This window comes from Alosa alosa, chromosome 22 (genome assembly GCF_017589495.1).
Source record: "Alosa alosa isolate M-15738 ecotype Scorff River chromosome 22, AALO_Geno_1.1, whole genome shotgun sequence".
NCBI classification, from domain to species: Eukaryota; Metazoa; Chordata; class Actinopteri; order Clupeiformes; family Clupeidae; genus Alosa; species Alosa alosa.
In genome coordinates, this window is record NC_063210.1 from 1690841 (window position 1) to 1705480 (window position 14640).

Genomic DNA, 14640 nt, shown 5'->3' on the forward strand with positions numbered 1-14640 from the left:
TGGGCTATCCCAGACTATGCCGTCTGTGTCCAATGATGATGGTTTGAGACAAGCTATTGGCTAGTCGATTTTTTACTTTAGACCTGCTTTAGACACGCAATGCTTTAGACCCCCCCCCCCCCATACCCGCCCGGGGGGACGTAAAAAAGAACGCAAAAGGGCTCTAAAAAATATTCCCACCTCTACAAAGATAATTCCCACTATGTTCCTTCGGCGGCTCCGTATTCCTAGAGTCTGGCAGTAAAGAAAAGTATAGTCAAGTAGGCCTATAATCATCAATTTGGAATTATCCGACATTTAAGTGATCGGCCTAATTGTACAGGGGTGTCCTAGGCCATTACAAACACAATTTTGCTGTAATTCAGGCATTGATAAATGTCTGTGGTAGGAAATAGCTGTGCACGTATGGGCGTTTTCATGTTTGCTCTAGAACCTGATTAGAATGAGCGAACACCAATTCTCAATTGAGAATGGGACTGGACTCACTTCATTCATTTTTATTTTCACAGGGTCAAACAAGCGGTGAAATCAAATGTAAGCTCATTAAACGCTCACCAAATCTTTTTGGAGACACATCTTCCTTCTTGGCATCAAATTCAAAATAAGCATACTGTATATTCAAAAAACTGATTGCACTATTTCCCATTAACTACAGGGGTTTGAATTTTCTGTAAATTCTGTTTTTACATTTTACAGTGTGCCAACACTTTGGGAACTGGGACTGTATGACCCGTTAAATTTCGCTCTACATTCAAATTGCCCAGGTAAACTAACCTAACCCTGCTCCAAATACCCATTCAAATTGCCCAGGTAAACTAACCTAACCCTGCTCCAAATAGCCATTATCATACAGAAGATTTCAAGCCATGGAAGCTTGTTCCAGGCAACCAATTGTTCTTAATCCACAGATAGACATCAGCCAACTAACATAAAAAAGCATTTATTATCATGACATACAATAATTGATTCACAAATCATTTGGGAAAATAATATTACATAAGTAAAAAATATACAAAATATACACCAATCATTAACATTCATAAAACCCGTGAACATTCGTGAAGTAGTCAAGTACTACTGTACAGTATGTCTTGTCAATCAATGCATTCAGTGGCCAGTGCACATTTCTGCCCTTATCCCAGTCATTTGTGGGAGCAGTTACACCAGATTGTCAGTGATGGGGAAAGAGCACCAGCAACACATGCTTGATAGAGCATCCATAGTTCTGGTTGCACAGAACCAATTAAAGTTAACAAAATATCCTCATAAAGACAGCATCCCTTAACTCTTCATGCATTACATTTGAAGCAATGATAGAAATATACCTGACATAAAAATAGAGATCCTAATTTCATAATGGTTTCAACGGATCTACTATATTCAAAATAAAACAGAAAACAATGGAAAAAATTTTTTTTTCCCACAATTCAATTGCTTGACAGTCTGTTGTCTGATATATTCCTAAGTCACCTTCTACAGCATCATAAGTTCTGCTAAAGCAGTTAGTCGAGGTTGGCCAAGTAGAGGTGGCTCATTAGGAGGGTCATTAGACAGCCCTAGACAGCTGCAAGGACAGCTGTATAAGAGGAGATCTCATTGGAATATGAGTTTTAAAGTGGCTGGAATTTGGACAACTCATATATTTGTGCACTTAAATTCTACATATCAAATGTTAGACAGCATCATAAAAATGTTTAAAAGGCCTGTTGGGATGTGATAAAATTACAAAGGCTTCTGTATGTTTGTGTCTGTGTGAGAGGGCAGTGGCAATCATGTGACCAGTACAGAAATGTATAAATCATTGAAAAGTAATTGGCAAATGATGGCACTGAAAGTGGGAAAAGTGTTATGGAGTGTGTAAAAGGGGAGGCAAAAAAGTTTGAGAATGCTAACATTTCATATTCTTTTGTCAAGTTTTGGTTTGGCCAGACTGGAAATGCAAGGAGGGGTAAAGAGGGAACCAGCACCTTCCCCTGGGGACAGACTAGCACATCTATATTACACCACAATCAGTATTAATCAAGAGAAATCTACTCCACTCCATGACCCAAGTCCATGTTCATCATGTAACCTACTGTGGCCAAAATGTAGTACCTGTGCTTTATTAGCTACATGTAAGGCTCTGGTTATGCAAGTGGATTATTACAAATCTTGCACCAGTTACACTAAATGCTGTCAGATTTCCTGCACTCTCAATAAATTTGTTTTAAAAAAAAATCATGACCATTGAAAATAACTAGAGGTAGACTGGCAACGTAAACTTCGTATTTATGATTTTAGTTTAGGTTATGGTTAGATAAGCCTCCTTCAACAGAGAAAATAAAGCTTTGTGAATACAGTACATGGCAATGAGGAATGTATGCAGATGCATGAGGCTGTTGCAAACACACTCATTAGCCCAAATTGCTGTAGGCAAGCATGTACAGCACACCAGCAGTCAACAGCAAGGTCATGAGTTTCAGGTAGTTTGTGTACAGTCATATGTACTATTTGGAGTTATCCAATCACAAAATACTGAATAACAGTGTCTGTCAATGTAAAAGTAAATGACTGACATATGCTTAACTTATGACAAAATATAAAAGAGTGCAATACAAAGTGCTTACTCCCCAATAATGAACTGATATGACTTATTTGTTTACCATGGTCAGTGCTGGACAGAGATTTCATTACTCTGAGCTCTTGAAAGTGAGGCATTTGATCCAAGTCCAAGGTGGATGTTTTTACACTCACCTCTGCTATAATCTCCCCACTGAGAGCCTACTATGATAATGGACTTAAATCAGGAGCGAGAAACCATAGGAGTCATCCAGTTTTTTTTATAATTGTGCATCTGGAGGGGAACTGCCACAAATCAACATGGTGTATGTGTATGTGTTTGTGTGTGTGTTTTTTGGGGACATGATGAGGTGCATGATACCTAGCTTTGAACAGCAATCAGTCAAAAACATACAAAATAGTTTCTCCATACTTTTTGTGCCACTCTAAATAAGACATATTTAACTTCCCGAACTTAACTGAGAACACCATTCTACTTCTGTGTTTCAGAGAGGAATGCAAGCAAACAAAACCAGGAGTAAGATATAGTGTTGTTCTTGAAAGGAGACATCCATGTGGATCTGACCAGGCTGGCTCTAGTGTCAGACACCTGTCCTCTTATATGGTAACAAATGCAGACTTCCTAATTTGAAAGTCAAAAGTATATCTGCCTTTTTAGGGATTTCAGTTCCCAATCTTGATCATTAGGACCTCAAAAAGGGGAATTCATGCCCAATTTTGTCTCAAACTGTAGCTTTTGCCTCTTCTGGTAGCGTACCCGGACCCTAAAACACAGCAAAGTCTGCATTAGAAACAAAGTATTTTCTCTATCTGCCAAACAGTGCACTCATTGCACTCTAGCAACCTCAATCAAATGTTTTTTTTTTTTTCAGGTTAGGATTCTTTACCTGATTTCATGTAGTTTGACAACTTCATTCACCAGGACCACCAGTATGGTGGACAGGAAGCCCACTAGCCAAACCATTAGGGGGATGTCACCAAGTGAGAAGCTCAGGTTTGCATTCCGGTCCTGCCACAACTGGAAGTCCACTGTGGCTTGTAACATCTGACCCAACAGCCTGTTGCAAATAATTTTAGTTAGGCCACCATTAACAGCAAAATACCTGTGCTTTGTGTTCCCTTTGCAGGTCCTTGTTCTCCACTCCCTCTGATCTAGCACATATTTTGTCTGATCTACCAATCAACCTATTGTAGTTTTTTTTCTGTGTCATGATTTTCCCTATTTCTCAAGAAAAAGTGAATCAACAACATTACTTGACCTTAAACAAAAGCTGTTATAAATGTAAATCAATATAAATCATACTTTAAGTTGAGTGGACATCAGGGGAACTGTGGCGCAAGTGGTACCATTTGTGCCACATTTGGGTCCATGTGCCTACGGAGTCAGGCACCTCTCTCTCTCTCTCTCTCTCTCTCTCTCTCTCTCTCTCTCTCTCTCTCTCTCTCTCTCTCTCTCTCTGAGTCTCTCTCTCTCTCTCTCTGAATAGAAAAGCCTACTTAAAAAGCAGTGCTTATCTTCTATAAATACTATAAACAAGTTCAATCTTGTGAACGTCTTCAATGAAATTGTCAGCTATTCAACAAATACAGAGAACAACCCCGGCAGTTATACAAGGGGTGGTGCTCACAAGCCAGATACGTTTAAGCATGTTTCATCAGCTAATTGATTAATTATCTAATTAAGTGCTTTTATTTGATGTATTTTATGCTACATTTCAAAGTTATCCTACACAATTGGCAATGACTTCTTACTTGGATTACTTGAATGGCAGGACAAAACAGGAGAGGAAGGGCAGAACATATCAAATATGCTATTGTTTCCAACAGATGTACAGAGAAGCACTTACACTACAGGAACAGTGAGGCACCACCATGTGTTACTGAAGGGGTTTTTCTTCCACAGAGGCTGAGAGCGATGCACATAGCTCAAAGAGATGACAACTAAGGAACAAAAATGCAATTCTGTCATGTCATTTCTGTATAGTAAAATGATTAAGTGAAATTACAAATGTCTATTTGGCCTCAACTTTACCTGTGTGCAAGGCCAAGAATCCAGCCATGACCTTCTGGACCAGCAGCAGACCATTTGATAACTCATTAAACCACCCCGGAGCATCAGGAGATGAACTATGACAAAAAAGTATGTTTTTATTAGCATTTTGATCAAATAAAACAAATAAATATAAATGTAGCCCCGTTCTGGTGAACCAAGCATAAAATGCATGGTACTGTACTGTATGAAATGTAATTTTAGGTTTTCAATTATAATACTAAAATAAGCAATCTGTAACCTTTCCATTTTATAATATGAATAAAATGACAAACTACTGAGCATCCCTGTAGGTCATTCCTGATTAGCAGTTTCAAGTGAGAAAAGGAAGTACCTGACAGTAAATATGTGCAAGCAGCTGACATTGACATCGGCTTTGGTGAAGTTAGCAGCTATGGAACACACCTCTTGCAAGGAGAAGCCCAAACCCAGAAGGTAAGTTATCATGGTCAGACCAAATTTTAAGAGGAAGCACCCCAGGAAGTACTGCTGCGTCTGAGGAGTGGGCAGAAGAGGTTTAAAGAAAGGAACTATTTGAAGATAAAGAATACCACTGACTGTCTCATACGCATCCTTTACTGCCAGGTGAGTTAAACAAATGTTACAATGACGTACCTTTCTTGGAATAGCATCCAAGTTCTTACCAGTGGCAACAGTCATCACTGAACTGTCTGGCGGTTTACCAAGGAAGGATACACTGCAAAAGGAAGCATTACATGCATTCAACACCATGTTTATGTATGGTATAAACCATGTGTCATAAATCTCAATTTCTTAACAGTAAAAAAATGCCCAGAGGTGAATGTTGCAGTCTTTTCATTAAACTTTTTACTAATGTTGTATTTTCTTCAAACACTAAATACGGCACAAATTCATCAGCTATGAGGTTAATAAAAAGGGACGGGCTAAATAGGGGAATGCATTTCTTTTCTTCATTCTGATTATGGGCTATTGGGCACTGTGGTTAATGCATGGGTGTGGTCAGTACAGTGTTTTGTTTTATATCCCCTTTATATTGTTCTATATCCCCTTCAGGAGAAATAAGAAGCATTTCTTAGGAAAATCTTATGATGATGTTAAATTAAGCTCAATATGTTAGAAGAAATATGGACATAAAATATCTTGTTACGGTTTTCTTAGTAACCTGGCACTGAGAATAATTAAAAGTATCAAAATGTAGTTTCAGGTGTTTTGGTAACTCGACTGGAGTCAAGGAATATTTATATTATACCTCGCTGTTATACATACTTCCCACGGCTTGAGTCCTTCCCCCTGGACACGGTACAAGTGAAATTGTTTTGGAGCCGAAGGGCTAGCAACAGGCGAAGACAATCTCCAAAGAGCCAGGCTATCTACTGACCAGGTTATGTTTCACCATTCTCACAAGATGTCTCTGGGACAACGAGACCCAAATTGCAAGGCTGGTTCTCTGTCTGCGGGTCTCTGCCAGCTATGCTCTATGGCTATGCTAGGTCAACCATTGCCCTATTGCAAGTTCCTTTACCATCAAAATAGCCTCAAAGCTGTTATATTAAGGTAAAAAAACGTGCATAGTGCCGCTGCTTTAATATCTAACAATATGGTAAAACATAAAATACTAGCTGTACCGCAGAGCAGTACAAAATGTGACCGCAGCCCAGTCCTGCACATTCTCTCTCCATCTCCGTCTCCATCTCCTACTCCATCCCCTTCCGACCAAAACCTCACAGCACAAACTCAGTTTCTTCCCGACTGCAGTTAGCCTCACCAACAATGGCAATAAACCTGATTCTGATTACTCATATTCCTTCTATAAACTTTACTACACTGTAGTGAAAATAATGAAATACTGTTATCCTATTTCCTTACTTTTGGATTTGGAAATGCCTGTTTACTGAATAAATGTAAATCATCTGATACAGGCCATGATCACTTTGTTGTCACAGGCAGATTTTGCATCATGCATTGCTTGTTAATGATATCAGGATCTTCTGTCTTACCTGAGTAGTGGATAGCAGAAGCAAGACAGCCAGAGGATATCAGTGATATTCATGGGAGGAGGCAGCTGAGTCAAACAGGCCAGGAACTGAAATGAAAATAATACAGCCAATCACATAATGCACTATTAACCTAGACCAGGGGTCGGCAACCTTTACTTTCAAAAGGGCCATTTTCTTTAACAAAAATAAAAAAATAACTTCCTGGGGGCTGCAACAATATTTAAGCCCTTTAAATACAAGCAGTCTTTAGCCTATTGGTCTAAATTAGCCAGACAAAAAGTTTAAGAACCACTGTTATAAATAATGGTAAGACTTTGTCTATGACAGATTTGTTGCTCTCATGCTTGCCTAGGATGCTTGTGTTAGTAACCTGTCTCCAGCGTTGTGAATAAATCTTTGCACTCTGCTGTACGGTTGGCTTGCCTGTGCGTTATTTTTTTGCCTCTTTGTGGTTTTAATACTTAATTTTTACCACACAGACTTGTGTTGGTTTTATTCCATTACAACGCATTTTGCCTCACCTGAATGATGACCAGGGTCAGCTGGCACTGCAACAAGAACAGGAAACATTTTCTTATCCCATAAGTAGTGTGCCGTGCCTGGAGACAAGGAAAGTATGGTGAGAAAAATCATTTCATTTCATTTACAATAATTATGGCATAATGCATCATAGCTGGCAAGCTAGGTTACTTCAGTGTAACTGGTGCTGTTTACGGCGTTTGTCAGGCAAGACTGTTTATTTGCCTCACTAGTTGTCTCTACAGTCTCTTCAATACACAACATGATGCATTGAAATGTGTTTTGTGCAATCACATCCTTCACCTGTTCAATGAGCTTCACCATGCTGACACTCTCCCCTTGGTGGAAGGTGACAGAGCATCCCATTGAGTTGAGCTGGCCTGAAAGGCTGAGGGGAGTGATCTCATCACTGTTGTCATTTATACTGCACCCAGTGGCATAACCAAATGTTTCCCACGAGCAACGAGATGGGTACAGTGGGTCCAAAGCAATGCTGAAAAATAAAGCCTAGTTAGCACAGAACGGACCCACTAATCAGCGTATACTGTATGTCTTCATGTAAATGATATCATAAACATAAATAAATAAATGACTTGGTTCATATAATCCAGGGGTCGGCAACCCGCGGCCCGCAAGCCGCATAAAAATATAAATTAATGAAACATCCGTTTAAAAATATAAATTAATGAAATATTTTCTACAATTTCTTAAAAACATAATTATAAGATTAAAATATTTGTACACCAGTGTTAAGCTTTAACGTTTAACACTTTTCCTTACGTTATAAACTTGTGAAAATATGTAGCTGTAGCCTACACATGTAAAATGTGTAAAAAACATGTTTATTTTAACGCATCATAGGCTATGTCACATCCTCGCGTCCCTTTAACTCTGTCGTCAAACTCCCTAAAAGTCCCTAAAAGGCTAAAACAGATCAATTTAATAGCCTAATCAATTAACAAATGTTTGCCTTCACCACTGTGACTGAATAATCGACGGGATGTCTGAGCAGCAAAATGTAATGCTGAAGACATCTCGAAAGTAGATAATTTTAACTGAGAGCGCAGATATCCATACAGACCAAATAGCCTACCCATGCCATGCAACATTGAAGTAGTTAAAGTTGCCCGAGCCGGGCAGCCCAGCGATTCAGAAATGTTCCCTCGCTACATTCCGCCAGCTTTCATGAAAATCAGGCTTGTAGATTTGTGTGATCCTCAGGGAAACAACGAAATCGCTATGGAACATTGCATTTGGACACTGAACAAAAATGTCAAGGCATGCTTAACCTACGAAGCCAGCAGCAATATCCGTATAATAATTGTAATGTTATGATTATTACGATTGCTACTATTATAATGTGGAGCAACAGTTTGGGAATGAGAACCGTTTGGAATCAACTTAAAAATGCAGCAGTCTATTTTGCACCGCAAATATGAACGCAAATGGCGCAAGACTAAATCACAGGTTGACCTCATGAACTATAAGAGTGAATTGTTTATGTACAACTGTGAAATAAAAAAAGCTCGACGACAGTATTTCTCCCAGATTATATCAGATAGTTCTAATAATTCTAAAGTCCTGTTCAATACCATTGACAGACTAATAAATCCTCCTCGTTTGATACCCTATGAGCTCCACACTGAAGAGAAGTGCAATCAGTTTGCTACGTTTTTCAGTGAAAAATTTCAACTATCAGGAGCAGTATCTCTTCATCTTTCACTGATGGTTTCAATCCTCAACCTCCTCTGCCCGATAGTAAGGCTACTCTCCACAACTTCACTGCTTGGCTGCTGACATACTTCAAATTGTCAATACCTCCCTAATATCTGGAACATTCCCTGGTTGCCTTAAACATGCCATTATTGGAACATTCCTCTACTAAAAAAAAAAAAAAAAACTAGTCTTGACCCCTGGCTTGTGAGAGTTACAGGCCTATCTCTAACTTGCCTTTTCTAGAGAAGGTTGTTTACTTAGGCAAAATTCTAGAGAAGGTTGTTTACAAGCAATTTTGCACCTACTTGTCTCAAAACTCTATATTTGATGCCTATCAATCTGGGTTTCGGGTTAATGACCTTAGAATTGCGACTGACAATCACAAAATGTCGATTCTTGTCACTTGCTGCATCTCCAACATTAAAAAGTGGATGGCCCAAATTTTTTTAATGTTAAATGATGCGAAGACAGAGATTCTGGTTGTAGGCCCTAAGGCCATGAGACATCACTTTCACCCAATTCTAACCTCCCACTTGGTAAAACCGTGTGAGGATGTAAAAAATTTAGGAGTGACTCTAGATGCAGATCTTAACTTTCAAAAACATATCTAACATTACCAAAACAGCTTTCTACCACCTTAGAAATATTTCTAAAGTCTGTGGCCTCCTGTCCTTACAGGATTGTGAAAAATTAATACACGCTTTTATCTCCAGTCGTTTAGATTACTGTAACGCACTCTATGCTGGTCTAACAAAACAGGTACTAACAAACTTCAACTTATTCAAAATGCAGCTGCTAGAATACTCACTAGAACACCTAAATTTAATCATATCACCCCAATTCTTAAATCACTTCACTGGCTCCCAGTCAAACAAAGAATTGATTTCAAAATACTTCTTCTTGTTTTTAAGTCAGTAAGTGGCCTTGCCCCACCCTATATTTCTGATATGATATCTTTTTATGATCCTACCCGTCACTTAAGGTCCTCCAGTAAATGTCTTCTCACAATTCCCAGAATCAACACAGGCTGCACATGGTGCCTTCAGTTACTGTGCCCCAATCCTCTGGAATAGCCTACCTCTGGAATTAAGGTCATCACAATCAATTCTCGCTTTTAAAAAGGGACTTAAAACTTATTTATTTTCTTTAGCTTTTAATTCATGACTACAGGTCTCTGCTTTTAAAACACTCCATTTTATTTTTATTATTTTTATCTATTAACTTTCTTTGTTGTTGTTGTTTTTTTCCTTTCTTTGACTTTTCTTTTGCTAAGTGTGTTTTTTATATTTTAGATAATTTAATGACAACTCTCCACTCAAAGCACATTGTGTCTATGTATGCCATATGAAATGTGCTATATAAATAAACTGACTTGACATTAAACTGTTTCAATATGGCCTGTCCATGGACCTGTCATTCAATTAAAAAAAAATAAAACATATTTGCTAACCCTTGATTTAGGTGATGTTGATAAGCTAATTCAGACCAATAGGCTAAAGACTGCTTGTATTTAAAGGGCTTAAATATTGTTGCGGCCCCCAGGAAGTTATTTTTTTTTTTTTTGGTCAAAAAATGGCCCTTTTGAAAGTAAAGGTTGCCGACCCCTGATATAATCACTTCTGAAGGCAATACTGGCTTGCCTTTGATTATCTATCTATAAATTGCAGAAACGTTTGTCTGTCTGTCTGTCTGTCTGATCGAACAGTTCCTCTGATTGATTTCAAACATGGCAGGTGTCTTGCTAAGGGCACGAGTAAGTGCAGTGCCAAGTTTGACATTATGACAAAAGATGTTGTTAAATATATCGGCAAAATAAGCACACATGGGCTTTCTCTGCTCTACTTCAGCCACTATCCCTCTCACACAGCACAGCGCAGGGCCAGAGACAGGGTAAGCGGAGTTTTGCAAGTACTGAATCAGGGCACAGTGCGGGGTCGAGATGTAAGATATTTGGATGATTATCATGTCTGACCTCAACAATAAAGACTCCCTGTATGCAGTTTGCTTGCATAAAATGGTTTCTGCAGATTTTGCAACACACCAACAATCACGGGTATGCAGTGTCTATTCAAAATGACGTAAACATGTGAAATGTAAAAATGTAAATGTAATTCAGGTTTCTAGGCCAAGTATACTTGTAAAGGAATTCAGTCTCTGCATTTATCCCATCCGTGAATTAGTGAACACACAGAGCACACAGTGAACACACACTAACCCGGAGCAGTGAGCTGCCTTGCTACAGCGGGGAGCAGTGAGGGGTTAACTGCTTTGTTCAAGGGCACTTTAGTCATTCCTACTGGTCTGGGATCGAACCAGCAACCCTTCGGTTCTAAGCCCGAAGCCCTAACCAGTAGAGGCCACAACTGCCCAATGTGCATACATGATGTGCAATAAACTCACACTTGGAATAGCTTAGGCTACTTTAGACTTTAAATAAACAAACGATAATTCCGACTGCAAGGTCCCAAATTGAAATGAGCGATAGGCTAATGGTCCTGAATTTAAGGACATTTTAGATTGGCTTGATTTCCTTGACATCAAAAGAGACTGATTCTTACCTCAGATCACTCTGAAGAAACAAGCAACTGTTGCGGAAATTGGCCGAACTACCAAGGCAGCATGTGACCTCCCTGTTCTCCTGCATGATCTTCATCATCTCACACATTGCTGAATCAAAAACACATAAGAATAAAAGTGAGTCTTAACTCCCTACAGTGTGCTACTAATGCTTAAGTGTGAGCAAACAAAAACATATTAAAACAAAAAGATGAGACTGACTTTCAGGGGTGCAGTCTGTGAAAAGCGGAACAAGCAGAGGCACATTGTCAATGTTCTTCAGATGAGGACGCACTTGGTGAATCCCACGAGGCAGTTTGGCCTTCAGAAAGAAGAGATACAAAAGTAAGTGGACAGACCCAGAAACTGTGCCTAACACAATAAGTGCTTCTTGCTATTGTTTATAATAACACATTCAATTACAGCAAACATTTGCCTATCAGTTGACATACTCCAGCCAGAATGATCACTTTCTTTTCTACTTCTGCATGTTTAAAGACCCACGTCAGCCACTGATTAACCCCTAACAACTCGTCTTAGTTCCATTCTAAGTTCCATATTCATTTGTTCCCTTCCCGTCCTCCCCAGCCTTAAAACAGCTTGCATCTCTACACCCTATGACTCATCTATGATGTGGGGAGCTCATTGCCCCCATACCCCTCTCTGCTTACAACTCCACATGCTTACAGCTGCTTTTCCCGTAGGATGTTTCCAGCTAAACTTTGACTCTGCTTACAGAACGCTACACAATGCTAAGTTGTAATTTTGGAGTAATTATGGTTACCTACAAGTTGATGCATCAGAACAGTAATGAATTTATTTTCTATTGCTTTGTACAGTGTAAGAAAAGTAATAGTAGGATCATATGATCTTTGTTATCAAAAAGCTGACAATGTTATGCTAAGATAGCTTGCTTATCTTGTAAAGCTACATGTGTGTAAGCTATTTTAGAAACTGATTTGGGAAAACCACCCCACAAGTCAGTCAGGATTCAGTTCCCATCTTTGGAACACAATAACGACAGTTTTGATTTGTTATTTGGAGACATCAACTGGTACACTGCCAGTCCAGATCAGAACTCCTCATGGCACTAAAGGTTGTATCAGCTATGGCGGGGTAACGTCACTTCTGTTGACGTTCAAACAAAACAGAGAGCTAGTTCGATACTCCCTCCCCCTCCCTCTCGTGCAATTGAAACTCTCCTAACACGCATCTCGTCGGCTATTGGTTGGAACACTTTATTTTGCCTTTGAGTGGTTGCCAACACTTGTTGGTAGCAATTGTTTTTGTGTGCAGATCTCAGAGCCTAGGCTGCCTACAGAGACGCGTTTGTTTGACGGCCTGCTTATGGGACGGGTAGCTAGTGGATCGTTAGGAAAGATTAGATGAATGTGATCATTTATGTTTGGGCCTTTTTTGGGCCTGCAATCACTCATACAACCTTTAAGTTTACAACTTATTTTCCTTATAATACGTGTTTGAACGCTTGAAAAGCACCTAATGAACAAGTTAAAAATATCAAAAACTTTTGCAGGAGGGGGTCTTTCATTATATTTGCATTAGTAAAAGGTTACAACCTGCTAAATAAAACCCTAAAAGGGGGAAAAGGTGCTACATATAACATACTCGGTTGCAGTCCTCCAGAAAACTAGGCACATCGCTATCAGTCGGCTGGAAACTGGCGAGGTCAGAGTGGCCCTCATCTTCTGGTAATAGTGGTCCTTCAGCCTCATCACGGGAGTCTTTCAACAAAGGAATCTTACATTGTAACTTCAAATATATATATACATACATGCCTTGTGGCTGCAAGCTCTATATAGTAATGTGGGAAATCGTATTTGTAGGGGTAAGAAAAAGATCATTGTTATCTGGAATTTCAGGTTTATCACCAAAACGCGTGTGTGGAGCACTAAATTAGGGGTTGGTGGTATGCTTTCCCTGGCTTCACGTCACATGATTCACAGTAATCTTATGAATAGGATTGTGTGTAGAAATTGGGCTGCAGTAGCCTATTGCATTTTGACCATTTACTTGTGTACTAATGTTTGCATAGCTTTGCAATTCACCACCAAAGCTAGTTAGAAAAAATGTATACTATACACATATTTTATTATATACTGCATATCAAAATAGTGTTAGATTGGCTACTGCAGCATCTTAAAATATCTAGTATGATGTGTACAGTGGACAATGAAAATCTACTGATTAAAGCAAAGACATGACAAATGTTGCTCGCCAGGATAGTGCCTTTGTCTTATCTGTGTGGCTAACATGGAAAAATAGTGGGAATCACTGTATTAACTGTAAAATCAAAAATTAAAAGACCAGTATCATTTCACTAAGAAAATTAAATAAATGAATAAGCAACCTAAGAAGCCTGCCTGCCAAGTGGGCTACTGGTAATTATGCAGTTCACCTTGCAGGTGGTCATCATGCAGCGAGCCAGCCTGACTGGGACTGGAGGGGGCACCGTCACACTGTCCATCCCCATTGGGTGTTAGAGAAATGTGGCAGTTCCATCCTGTCTCCAGCCCCATCTTCTCAGCAAACACCTACATACCAGAAAAATAACACCCATGACTCCTCAATTATTTTGAGCACAAAGGAAATGAGTCTCAGCTGCAGCCACACAATGAGTCAATGAAACCATGCAATGTATGAAATCCAAATGTTCTTTATAAGTACCCTGGAAATCTAGAGTTCTCGCAAGAGCACAATTTGAATTGCCTGTGCGAGACACTCTGGCAATGAGTAATGATGCACGTTACTTTTGCCACTTGTATCGCGGGGAGCCAATCACATCGGTGTATCTGATATAGGCGAAGTCCGGAATCAGTCAGTAAACGTTGGTCGTATTGTGTTATCCAATTGCGTGCAGTGAGATTTTCAAACGCACGCTTGGTACCGCCCCTCAAGTTGGGCCATTACATTATTTGTGGCCAGACTCTTAATCTTTCTAGATTACCAGGGTCTGGAATCTCCAGGCTACTTTATAAGTGTATAGAAATATAACTTCTCTTCACTACACTCTTCACCCCTAACAAGAGTTGTTCCTTGCCTCGGTTGCCTCGACACCAGGATACACCAATATGTATGCCTAAAACTATTTTTGTGAGCAACTTTCTTACTAAAATAATGAATGCAAATATTGATTTGATGGCACTCTTTTTTAAGGACTTCAAGTACTTGCCAAATATAGACAGGCAAATAAAACACTGTGTCCTTCCTCGATGATAGTCGAGGTAAGTCGATGATAGTCTC

The 14640-nt window shown here is 39.4% G+C and overlaps 1 protein-coding gene across 5 annotated transcripts in view; it reads right to left on the bottom strand.

Annotated features, from left to right (window-relative positions):
* Positions 1-924: 924 nt before the first annotated feature.
* Positions 925-14640, bottom strand: part of tmem94 (transmembrane protein 94) — a 32766-nt gene continuing 19050 nt past the window's right edge. For all 5 annotated transcript variants that reach the window (XM_048233281.1, XM_048233280.1, XM_048233279.1 and 2 more), the window contains 13 exons: positions 13796-13931; positions 13006-13121; positions 11602-11701; positions 11382-11490; positions 7411-7600; positions 7110-7187; positions 6589-6674; positions 5225-5306; positions 4944-5104; positions 4592-4686; positions 4407-4500; positions 3447-3617; positions 925-3323 (listed from right to left, as the gene is read on the bottom strand). In XM_048233281.1, the coding sequence (XP_048089238.1) occupies positions 3251-3323; positions 3447-3617; positions 4407-4500; positions 4592-4686; positions 4944-5104; positions 5225-5306; positions 6589-6674; positions 7110-7187; positions 7411-7600; positions 11382-11490; positions 11602-11701; positions 13006-13121; positions 13796-13931 (1491 nt within the window). In that variant the 3' untranslated portion in view covers positions 925-3250. The remainder of the gene's footprint in view (positions 3324-3446; positions 3618-4406; positions 4501-4591; positions 4687-4943; positions 5105-5224; positions 5307-6588; positions 6675-7109; positions 7188-7410; positions 7601-11381; positions 11491-11601; positions 11702-13005; positions 13122-13795; positions 13932-14640) is intronic.